The 12,990-nt window shown below is 37.4% G+C and overlaps 1 protein-coding gene across 1 annotated transcript in view; it reads right to left on the minus strand.

Moving 5' to 3' along the window:
- The window catches only part of LOC112058395 (uncharacterized), a 73,896-nt gene that overhangs the window by 34,329 nt on the left and 26,577 nt on the right, over positions 1-12,990 (minus strand). The window contains exon 2 of the mRNA XM_024099189.2: positions 9,362-9,561. Within this exon, the coding sequence (XP_023954957.1) occupies positions 9,362-9,561 (200 nt within the window). The remainder of the gene's footprint in view (positions 1-9,361; positions 9,562-12,990) is intronic.

The raw sequence follows: 12,990 nt of genomic DNA on the forward strand, positions 1-12,990 counted from the left end.
CTCGTCTTATTTTTATAGCAATCACGCAGTTGTATGTCAGGTGGCGGTGTTTTTCAGTATAAAATTCACATTTATTCATATGCATAGATAGGATACCTTCTAATTTTAAGGTATATCTTTTTTCTCCCTGCTTTTCAAGATTGGTTACCATTTGCTTTTTCCTTAGTTTAATCAAGATTGACAACTATTAATGGGTTTCCATTATGTACGTTACATTTATATGCTAGTCCCAAAATACATGCAACCTCGCCATTCTCCTTTAAAACTTTGGTGCTTAGAACTTAAATTAAAACTTACCTTACTTAAAGTATTTTACTTTTAGAACCAGAATTGAATATCTAATTGATATTGATAGCACTGCAAAAATATTACGTAATATACCGGGAACATTGAGGGTAGATAAAAATAACGTCGGTAAGTAACTTTTTATCTTGTCGGCACAAATGCTGACCTTTTAGCAAGATTATAATCTCACCCCTGTTTATCTTTTGACATCTTTTATAAGGGGTACAATGCAAAAAAGTTTAAAGCGCTGAGCTAAAGAAAGAAACTCTATAATCGAGCTCATCATAGACATTGTATTGTTAAACCCTATCCCTCTAAAACCTGCTTCTTCCCTAACCACACTACCATAGGCCAACCCACATAGTAATCTCATGGTTATTATTTGCCTATGATAGTCGTGTGAGTTGACAAACTTTGAACTTTTATAAAATTATGAAGCTTTCGCCACTGGCTTTTGGATCAACATGTATATATACTCGACGCCTCGTGGTTCCACCTGCGGAATTTCCGTTTCTGTGGGAATACGGAGTCAAAACATAGCCTTTAACACTAACAAATAACGTGGCTTTGTAGTGGTAAAAGAATTTTCAAAATCGGTTCAGTAGGTCCAGAGATTATTCCCACCAACACTTCATTTTTGATTTTATTTTACGAGTTTGTTTACATTTTTAATGAAGTTACAGCTTTCTAGTAATAACAGTGTCCGCGGACAGACGGACATGGCGAGACTATAAGGGTTCCTTATGGACTTTGGAACCCTAAAATCTTTAGACTACAACTAAGCAATAAAAAAAATTGTAGCAGTGGGGTGGGTCTAAACTCCATAATGCTTCTCCTATGATGAGGATACTCTAGCTATGTAGTGGGTCGTCAGTATAGACTGATAATTATGACAATTATTTCATAATCGAGCTAGGAATATACCTACTAATCAAATTAATGAAATCTGCAATACATGTGGTATCAGTACCTAACCAGAGTGCAGAAATAATATGAAACACTGCAGAAATATACCTTTACCCGTTGGAAAAAAAATCCTCTTCATTGGGAACCATCGCTGTCGTCGATAAAAACAGATAGTAACGAGCAAAAATTAAAAAGAAACATTTTGTGTCAACTACCGGGGGTGTTAATGATTGCGGTGGTATTCATTATGAAATCTGGGTCATATAGAGCTGAGCACAAAGACTAAAGTAAACCTACACAGTAATCTGACTGTCTTTAAATGAAAGCTGCAGTTGAAAAGATTTAAACATTCTAAATCCCACTAAAGTTAAACACTTTACGACCCGTGATAAAGTAACTACACAACTCAACTTACTATATTACACGTGAATGTGAGTGCATGCAAGAATTATCTCTGTTCATAAGTCGTAAATCATGTTGTCAATTTGTTTACATTTTTTATTTCTCCTGAACGAACGTACACACCGAACACCACAGTGGCGGATCCAGGATTTTGGTTTGGGGGGGCTTGACCCCGATGACGGTAGTAGTAGATTTTTCACGGGAGGACTTAGATCCTTTTGGGGGGGGGGGGCTTGAGCCCCCTATCCCTCCCCCCCTGTATCCGCTATTGGAACATCATAATTGAGGCATTATGAATTAAGGTTTTGTATCGCAGAGACTTACATCCCTGCGTAATCGATGTTCTTTGGACGCATGCTAAGCGATTTCTTATACATGAGAAAGAAATGGATCCAACTTGTTATTCCTACCTACAATATGGGTATCTTCAAGTCAATGTATCTTCTAGGCAAGCGCGTACCATCAAGCTGCTTTATCGTTTACCATCGGCTGTAATTCCAGTCAAGCGCTAATTTATATTGCAAAATATACTGCAAGAAAAAAGGTGACGGAATAAGCAGATAGCTCCTGGCTTGGACAAAGCCTCAAACCGAACAGCTGAGCACCTTCCAATGCCTTGCGCCCATCAATCTGAAGCAAAGCTTCACGAGCCCTTCTATTTCACCGGCAACTAAAACACAGCAAAGCTGCTTGGGGACGGAAAAATGCATGGTGGTAATCTTGACGAGCTTGTCGAGAGTCTTGATATTCTCAAAAATCGTCCTAAAACTATAATTAAATTAAACCAGTTCCGTTTACTTTGAACTAAAGTTACTCATATCTCAAAAGTAGTTTTTTTTGCAACAGGTAGCAGCAATAGTATCAAAAGTGGGTAACAAAATTGAATTCCTTTTTAAAGGCATGTCGCATTGCGCACGGTAAAAGCAGCCGACCTGGGATATTGTAAACATTGATATTTGTAGGCTGCAGATAGTTTATTTTGCAATCGGCATCTTAAAAATACTTTAGTATCTCGGTATGTATTTTGTTTTTTAACATCGATACGGTTCATGTTGTGATCTAAGTACTAGAGAAATACTTTCCGGTTGTCATATTTCGGTAAAAGTTTGACAGTAGACGTCCCCACTAAAGCGTTAGCTTTAGCAATTTCATATTCACTACCTCACTTCATACCTGTCCTCCCATGTTATGCGGGCGACGGAGGGAAGGACTGCATGGGTGTAAAGTCGTACGCGCGGGGCAGAAGGAAGGACTGCGCGGGTACGAAGTCGTGCGCGCGTGGCATATCCTACCCCTAGGGGGTACCTCCCTCCCGGCCCACGCGGACCAACATCAGTGTTACGAATGAATTTGCCAAGCTATACAACCTTAAATGACTGGTACCACGTTCCAACTTAACTTATTATACTGTATTTTATGTAATACTGTACTTTTACTTGGTAATAATAACGAGTGCGTTAATGAGTTTCGTCGTTTTTTTCATTAGTCTTTGGCCGAAGATTCATCAACTTGCTGTCAATTTACGCAGTCTACCCACTCAGTTATTCTCTTATTAATGCGAGGAAATTAATGAGGTTTGAACTGGTAGGTACTTTACGTGCTTACTCATTGCATTTTAAATGTTTGATACATATTTCACTTCTTACCTATGTATTGCATACATTTGGGGCCTGCAGGCTAATTCACTAGCTTTGACGTAGGTATATGTTAGTAGACATACACGAAATTGAGATTTCTATGTACCTAACAAATATCATCCGGTGCCTACTGACAACCCTTCGTGGATATCAAGTAGGTAGATGACATTTGATTTGATGTTTTTTTATAGGTTGTCAATAAAGGCCAAATTAGTGAATAAGCCAGCAGGGCTTCCTTCTTATAGGAAATAGTTTCTCAGTTCCAGGTTGGGGTAATAATGATTTTTAATGAGCACTAAGTATCATACATAAGGTAAGGTAACCTTCTTGCTTCCCCGTGGCGAGAAGGTATCCGTGAGGATGTTCGCACGTTAAAAAAGAAGTTGTACCTGTTCATGTACTATACATTTATATGCAGAAACCTTTAGAGGTATGAGTAAAATAAACTTGTACCTCTTCCAAGTTAGCCCGCTTCCATCTCTGACTGCATCGTCACAACATCAGTGCAGTCAAGGGCTACCAACTAAAGAAATAATTTAAAAAATTCTCACTTTTAAAATGTGCTTCACATAAATGGTGTCAGAACCAAACCAGAGTCAGACCATCTAAAATAGTTATTTCAATGAAATAACCTTGAGTATAGTGATCACTAGATAGTCGCTACTAATGTTACGTTTAATATCAGAGAGGTTTCCATATTGACCAGCGGGCCTATTATGTACAAGTTAGCCCGCTTCCACCTTAGACTGCATCGTCACAACATCAGTGCAGTCAAGGGCTACCAACTAAAGAAATAATTCAAAAAATTCTCACTCTTAAAATGTGCTTCATATAAATGGTGTCAGAATCATACCAGAATCAGACTGTAAGTCGATACAGTTGTGGCATCAACGCTATTGCAGTTATTGGCTGAATTTACAGTAACAGTGCATTCGAGCCAACAAGCGTGTATATAAGTGCCAGTAATTGGAGAGTATAGTGATCACCAGATCGCTGATAATGTTCCGTATAATATCAGAGAGGTTTCCGTAATGACCAGCGGGTCTATTCTGTATCTCGGTGTGCCATTCAATTAATGAGTCACTACATCGTTTTTCATCTGATTTTCGTTTTAGTGATCATCTAAAATAGTTATTTCAATGAAATAACCTTGAGTATAGTGATCACCAGATAGTCGCTGCTAATGTTTCGTATAATATCAGAGAGGTTTCCGTAATGACCAGCGGGTCTATTATGTACAAGTTAACCCGCTTCCACTTTAGACTGCATCGTCAAAACTTCAGTGCAGTCAAGGGCTAACTAACTAAGGGAAAACAAAAACTCACTCTTAAAAATGTGCTTCATTTAAATAGTATCAGAACCATACCAGAATCAGTATTTTAGTGACCATCTAAAATAGTTATTTCAATGAAATAACCTTCAGTATAGTGATCACTAGATAGTCGCTACTAATGTTACGTTTAATATCAGAGAGGTTTCCATAATGATCAGCGGGCCTATTTTGTACAAGTTAGCCCGCTTCCACCTTAGACTACATCGTCACAACATCAGTGCAGTCAAGGGCTAACTAATTATAGGAAAAAAACTCACACTTAAAATGTACTTCATTTAAATGGTATCAGAACCATACCAGAATCAGACTGTAAGCCGATACAGTTGTGGCATCAACGATATTGCAGTTATTGGCTGAAATTACGGTAACAGTGCATTCGAGCCAACACACGTGTATATAAGTACCAGTAATTGGAGAGTATAGACTATAGTGATCACCAGATCGCTGCTAATGTTCCGTATAATATCAGAGAGGTTTCCGTAATGACCAGCGGGTCTATTCTGTATTTCGGTGTGCCATTTAATTAATGAGTCACTATATCGTTTTTCATCTTATATTCGTTTTAATGATCATCTAAAATAGTTATTTCAATGACTGCATTGTTTTACATCAAATCGTCATGATTTATAGTTTCTGCGATTATTTCAAAAGAACTACGTGAATACAATTTTTTCGTTAAAATAACGTTACTATCGGCCACTGTGTACTAATTTTACTTTACGTAAAATGACGAATATTAAGTCATTTCGTTGAAAACACAATGGTAGATACGAAAATACGATGATAAACGATGTAGTGACTGATTGCTTGAATGGTACACCGAGTTACATAATAACCCTGCTGAATGTGCATAATATCTTCAATGAAACATAAAGGAAGTGATGAGCATAGCCAAACAGTTGCCAATCGTTCGGTATTCTACAAATTTTGCCTGTTCGATATTTTAAAGATTTAATTCAGAGATTGTGCTCAACAACATGCTTAAGGCTGGAAGGCAAAGCTTTGCTACAGAGTCGACAATTTTAAGACCACTTCACTAGCTTATGACTCTTACAAATAACGTAACTTTCAATTTATATTAAATTATCAGTAACATAATTTTTATAATCGGTTTACCGACAGATATTAATGTACCCTAATTAATAGTCTTTACCTCTTTATAATATTAGTATAAAACTCACAAACAAGAAGTAGAATTAATAAAAGAAATTGTGTAATAACTATCGGACGCCCACGACTTCGTCCACGTGGAATTCAATTTTTTTGCAAATCTCGCAAAAACCATGGACTTTTTCGGGATAAAAGGTAGCCTTTGTTGTAATCCCGGGTGTTATCTGTCTTATTTTTAAATTTCAGTCAAATCGTTTCAGTAGTGCGGCACTAAATAGCCACAAACATCCAAACAAACTTTCACGTTTATAACATTATTTAATATATTAAATATTGTAAAGAATGAATATATTAAAAGTTCTTCTTGTCATTTGCCTTCCAAACCGGTGGTAGAGTCTCTACAAAAAGTAATACCTACGTAATATTTCATAAATGCGTTTAAACTAAGCTAACTTCATATAAACAAATTCTTTATGTAATTGATTTGAAATGCAATGAATTTAAATGAACATAATACAACTGTTTAATATTTGCATGCATTGCATGTTGTGGCAATTTAGGACCCCAGAGATTAGATATAACACGTGATAGTAAACATTATGTTGTCATATAAAGTCTCGGTGCAAAATAACTATGCATTTATGCAAACACTGGAAATTGTCCGAATATTCATAACAAGTACTGTTATGTATTCACAGTTGAATTATTAATAGGTACAACCAAAGATTTTATACTATAAATATGTCACTATGATACATAGCGGCCGTGATAGCCCAGTGGATATGACCTCTGCCTCCGCTTCCGAAGGGTGTGGGTTTGAATCCGGTCCGGGGCATGCACCTCCAACTTTTCAGTTGTGTGCATTTTAAGAAATTAAATATCACGTGTCTCAAACGGTGAAAGAAAAACATCGTGAGGAAACCTGCATACCAGAGAGTTTTCTTAATTCTCCGCGTGTGTGAAGTCTGCCAATTCGCATTGGGCCAGTGTGGTGGACTATTGGCCTAACCCTTCTCATTCAGAGAGGAGGCTCGAGCTCAGCAGTGAGCCGAATATGGATTGATAATGATGAAATATGTGACTAGTACGTCGAAACTTAGACGAACTGTGTAGTTAACTATACACAAACATATTTCATCATCATCATCATATCAGCCGAACGACGTCCACTGCAGGACATAGGCCTTTTGTAGAGACTTCCAAACATTACGATACTGAGCCACCTGGATCCAGCGAATCCCTGCGACTCGCTTGTTGTCGTCAGTCCACCTGGTGGACGGTCGGTCAACACTGCGCTTACTAGTGCGGGGTAGCCATTCCAGCACTTTGGGACCCTGACGTCCATCGGCTCTTCGAACTATGTGCCCCGCCCATTGCCATTCCAGCTTCGCAACTCGTTGAGCTATGTCGGTGACTTTGGTTCTTCTGCGGATCTCCTCATTTCTGATTCGATCACGCAGAGATACTCCTAACATAGCTCGTTCCATCGCCCGCTGTGTGACTCTGAGCCTGAACATATTTAGTTACATAGTAAACAACGAAAATTATTTTAATGAATAATACCTAAATATTGTTTACAATGTGTAAAAACTATATATATACATAAATAAATAATGTAAGTAAAAACAAAATCGTGCATGTGTGCGCTCTGTGGAGTAGCTAAATTCAAATTATTTTTGCTGTGATCTTATAAGCTCGAAACATATCTATAGTATGAAATATCGATGGATACAACTTAACTTAAATAAATTATTTGTTAGTTCAATTAAATATAAGAACTGTTCAAAGACGGGCTGCAGTAAAGAATGGCCATGAGTCAGATGGCGGTGGAATAATGGTGATGACGTCATTGGAATTTTCATTACAGAATATTTGCGGGTGCTTGTGAACAAATTATTGCGTGGATAGAAATTGCGGTCAGTATTTACCGCATGGTATAGTGTACATAATGTACAAGCATATAAAAAAAATAGATTTATGTAGATACGTACCGTACGTTCGTATCACCTATAATAGTTTTTAAATATCTTATCCATCAATATTATTGATTGCACTTCGAAAACTTAGGGGTTGAATATTATTGCACTATAAAATTGTGTATTGCACAATAATATTTTACGAGGTGTGGGACTAGTAGCTTAGCTTAGCATGGGCGTTTACTCATCCCCCCCCCCCCATAGATACGCCACTGTGTCTTGCGCTTTACTATCGCTGTACGTTGTAGGTAAGGTACCTGATAGGAACTGAGAAAATAGTTAGAATCTATTTTTAGCAGACTCAGAAGTGGATTATAAACATAAGAAAATAAGAAAACCAATGTCGAACAATGGTTATGATTCACAATATTTCTCAGGAGAACTTAATTAACAAATCAAACTGTAACCAAAACAAACCCTAGAAATTAGAATGGAAGAGAATGACCTTGAGTGGAGCCGCAGACTTGTGATCGTTGTATGTAGGGTTAAGGACGTCCTTGACAGTTAACTAACACTCCTCTTTTCTACTCAAGTCACTCAACTCAACTCAACAAAAGTTGTGGACGGATCGAACACCACGACAAGAATGACCTAGATCATACAGCGGGGGCCTTATATCGCCAGTCGTTTCCGCCTGATGGCTACCCCTCTCTAACTTCCTACTGTTTACGGAAACAAGTCGCGCCACCTAGCGTCGGCACAAGCCAACACGAGATCAAGCGACGTCATATCCTATTACCATTTTCCACATTATACTAACATTATACAGAGGAAAGATGTAATTGTTTGTTTGCAATGAAGCTCTGAAACTATTGAACTGATATGAAAAATTCTTTCACTATTGGGAAGCCACGCTCTCCCCGAGTGCTATAATATATTGTATATTTTAGCTCCGCATTCCTACGGGAACAGGTACTACACAGGTTAAGCTGCGCAGCATCTGCTAGTAGTTTTTTTTAGTCTCTCATTCGTCGTCATCAACCCATATTCGGCTCACTGCTGAGCTTGAGTCTCCTCTCAGAATGAGAGGGGTTAGGCCAATAGTCCACCACGCAGGCCCAATGCGAATTGGCAGACTTCACATACACAGAGAATTGAGGCAATTCTCTGGTATGCAGGTTTCCTCACGATGTTTTCCTTCACCGATTGAGACACGTGATATTAAAATTCTTAAAATGCACACAACTGAAAAGTTGGAGGTACATACCCCGGACCGGATTCGAACCCACACCCTCCAGAATCGGAGACAGAGGTCATATCCACTGGGCTATCACGGCTCTTGTCTCTCATTATTTCTGATTTTTTTTATATTAAGTATTTATATTAAGGCGTATTTATATTAAGTATTTATATTTATAACTAGCAGACCCTGTCAAGCTTCGTTTTGACATAAGTGCACTTATTCTCTATCTCTACTCTACCCTTCTATACCTCTACCCCTACCCTACCCCTACCGCTTGACTCTTAAACGTTTGTATGGGAAATAGAAAAGGGCAGTTTTTAGGGTTTTCCCGGAAATTATTTGATTTTTTCTCACCTTTTAAACCTTCCCTATACCTGCATGAACATTTCAAGACCAAGATAAGATAAATCCGTTAAGCCGTTCTCGAGTTTTAGCGAGACTAACGAACAGCAATTCATTTTTATATATATAGATAAAATCCAGTGATTTACCCAAATTAAAGTAGTTAATAAACGAAAGTTGAACTTACTATCCCATCGCCAATATTCCTAATGACGCAAGGCAGGAGAGCCGTAGATCCGGTCTGTGACGTCACAACGGTATTGTTTTCAGTGCCGAAGTGCTTTTCAGGCGTGCCGAATATGTCGTCAAGCGGTGGGAAGGAGACGGTGAGCTCATTCTGTTCGTCTCTGACCGTTGATGACTGCGTCGAGGGAGGTGGTGATGGACCTGGTAAAGAAAATCCAATATTAGAACTAATCCTAAGTAATATAAATAAATGTAGATTTGAGCTTTTTGTTAGGCGTGAAACCTAAAATACTAAACTGAGTGAAATAATTGTTTTACCGGTGGAAAGCTACATTATCAGCGAGTAGCACAAGCTATATTAAATCTCGTATTCTCACGGGATCGGGGATCTACATGGGTGATTCAGAAAAATAAAAACTCAAAATTCATTTATTTCAAATAGGCTTAGTTTACAAGTTTTTTCGAAACGTCAGGTAACAATATTAAACTTAAGATAATGGTAATAATAATTATTCGAAAACCTAAAATTAAAGTTACCAGGGTTCCAAACGCGCCTTGGTCCGAGAAGAGCCCACAACAAACTCAGCCAGGTTTATCCTTTTTTAGTTTATCACCATTTAACAATAGGTATATAAGTAGCCTGTCATGTAATACATTTCATTTCCAAGCAATTTTGTCATTTACGTAATCATTGACAATATAATACGACTTTTCTAAAAGCTTACGTTTAATAAAAACTTTGAACTTATTGAGAGATATGCCAGTGATTTCATTTATTATAAATACATATGCAATTGCCCTTAAAAGAATTACAAATTTTTTGTCACCTAGTGTGATGTGCAACAATTTTATTTTTATTTCTGACATTTCTGACATTTTATTGAGTCATTAATTAATTGTTAAGTCATATCAATAAAATATAAAATAAAGTTATATACGAGTATATATTGAGGCTAGAACAGACTCTCAGTTCATACATCAACTATCAACGTAGTTGGGTCTAACAAGCAAAATGTTTTTCACGTCCATACAAAGAAAATATCATTTATATTTCTTGCAAAGTAAACACAGATAAAGTCACTATTGTTGCTAGGAAAAATCCAATCCTTTTCCCTCACAAAAGCGGTGTATAAGCTAAAATGGTCTTTTGACAATGATATCTTTGGCGACAATCTTAATAGTTTTGTAAACGTTGTTGGCGGTTAAACTGGAGTTACCAGCGTTGCTAAGCGGAATCAGCTCCAGAATACAGAGCTATTCAATTTAACAATATACGTGGTTTTGTTCTGTTGTTCTAGATTGGTTAAATTATATTTTAAAATTGTGTTTTCTTTTAAGAATCCTAGCTGCTTTGCGATCTTATTTAAAGATATTTAAGCGAAACTTCTTTAGCGACGATTCCATTTTAGTCAATGAGAATTGAGGGTGATACTTCTTTGTTACTAGTAGTAGGTCTGTATTAGAAACGACCTTCACCCATCTCTTTAATAAGTGTTTATATGAAAACTAGAATGTTAAAAAATATGTTGCGAGAGGCAAGAAAGACACAACAATAGTAGTATTTTTTACTTTACTTTCGTGAATATAATAAAAATTGCTAAAAATATAGAGTGAACTTAATGAACTTCTACCTCGAAGGTTCTACCCGCGTGGTTTCCGTTCCCGTAGGAAAACGGGGATACTATATAGCTTATAACCTTCCTCGATTAATAGGCTCTCTAACACTGAAAGAATTTTTCAAATCGGACCAGTAGTTCCTGAGATTAGCGCTCAATCAAACAAACAAACAAACTCCAGCTTTATATACTAGTATAGAAGTATAGATGTTTAGTTTATTTACAACTAGCCTACGCCCCTGTGTTTTCACTTGCATAATCCCCATTATCGTATGAATACGGGGATAAATATGCTAAAATATGACACTAATAATAAAATTTTCTAATTTAATGTTGAGTCAACAATTATTGTTCCGATAGTTGTTTCAGTCAATGGTCTTATAGCGAAAAGCTTCGACCAACATCTTAAGAAGCTTTCGCTTAACTGTTGGATCAAGAGTCGGATACAGAAGGCAGTGATTCTTGAGACGTCGCGTATTGTGAGGAGGTTCCTCACTCTGGAGCCCTGGCCACCGGTTGCTTGAGCACTCAACTGTCCCGCAGCGGGAGGGTTGATTTTTTTTTTATAAATTTTTGATAGTGTTTTGTTTAAAAATTTAAAAAAAACGAACTAATTAATAAATGAGAGAGTAAAATTTTCAAAATCGATTCGGTAGATCCAGAGATTACCCTCCACATTACAAACGTTACCTCTTTGTTATTATATACTTACTGATATAGATTTTCAACATTTACGCAGACGAAGTCACGGGCTTTAACTAGTGGGTATAATTTTATTAAACCAGATAAATTATTATCAAAATAGGTAATAAACAATAGGTAAGAGCTCGTAGCTTTTACACAATATATGAATCGGAGAATAACAAAATGTTGTGAAAAATTCTGACAAAACATTTTAAAAGGATGCCTATTCAAACAATCCTTTGAACTTTGTACAATGGAAATATCTTTAGAAAGTCAATAAGTTGCTTATTTACCTGTAATAAACAGTCTCCCAAATCATAATATATTATTTTGTTAATGTATTATAGTATAATACATTAACAAAATAATAAGTTTTAGCATAAACAGTTTTATTTGTATAATAATTATACAAATAAAACTGTTTATGCTAATAGAAGGTTCATTTCACTTCAATTTCATTTTTAATAGCAATTTTCCATCAAAGCAATTTTGTAACTTTCTAACTCAACTTCGCAAGAGATGCAATCAACAGAAACTATTTATTCTTTTGCCTTTGAATTTAAATTCTTTTCGATTTTCAATATATGTACCTATTCTATGAGTTTCACAACAAACAATCAATAAATTCAATAATGGACTGATATATTTATTTATTGATAATCCACTACCTTTAAAAATCTATATAATGGCTTCATCATTACCAAACCATATTTGCTAAGCAGGAGTACTAAGAAAAAGTTGGAGGTGCATGCCCCCGACCGGATTCGAACCCACACCCTCCGGAATTGGAGGCGGAGGTCATATCCACTGGGCTATCACAGCTCCGTGTCACAGGACGTGTAATACAGGTTCATCATTTTCAGCCGATGGACGTCTACTGCTGGACATAGGCCTCTTGCATGGACCTCCAAGCATAACGATCTCGAGCCGCCAGCATCCAGCGGTTTCCTGCAATCCGCTTGATGTCCTCGGTCCACCTAGTGGGGGGTCGACCAACACTGCGCTTTCCGGTGCGAGGTCGCCATTTCAACACCTTGGGACCCCATCCATCAACGGGACAACGTCCATCGGCTCTTCGAACTATGTGGCCTCCCCATTGCCACTTCAGCTTCGCGACTCGCTGAGCTATGTCGGTGACTTTGGTTCGTCTGCGGATCTCCTCATTTTTGATTCGACCACGCAGAGAAACTCCAAGCATAGATCGCTCCATCGCCCGCTGAGTGATTTTGAGCGTTTTTATAAGGCCGATAGTTAGCGACCAAGTTTCGGATCCGTATTACATCACTGGCAACACGCACTGTTTGAAGACTTTCGTCTTCAGGCATGAGGT

The sequence above is a fragment of the Bicyclus anynana genome, chromosome 2 (assembly GCF_947172395.1).
Source record: "Bicyclus anynana chromosome 2, ilBicAnyn1.1, whole genome shotgun sequence".
Taxonomy (NCBI): Eukaryota; Metazoa; Arthropoda; class Insecta; order Lepidoptera; family Nymphalidae; genus Bicyclus; species Bicyclus anynana.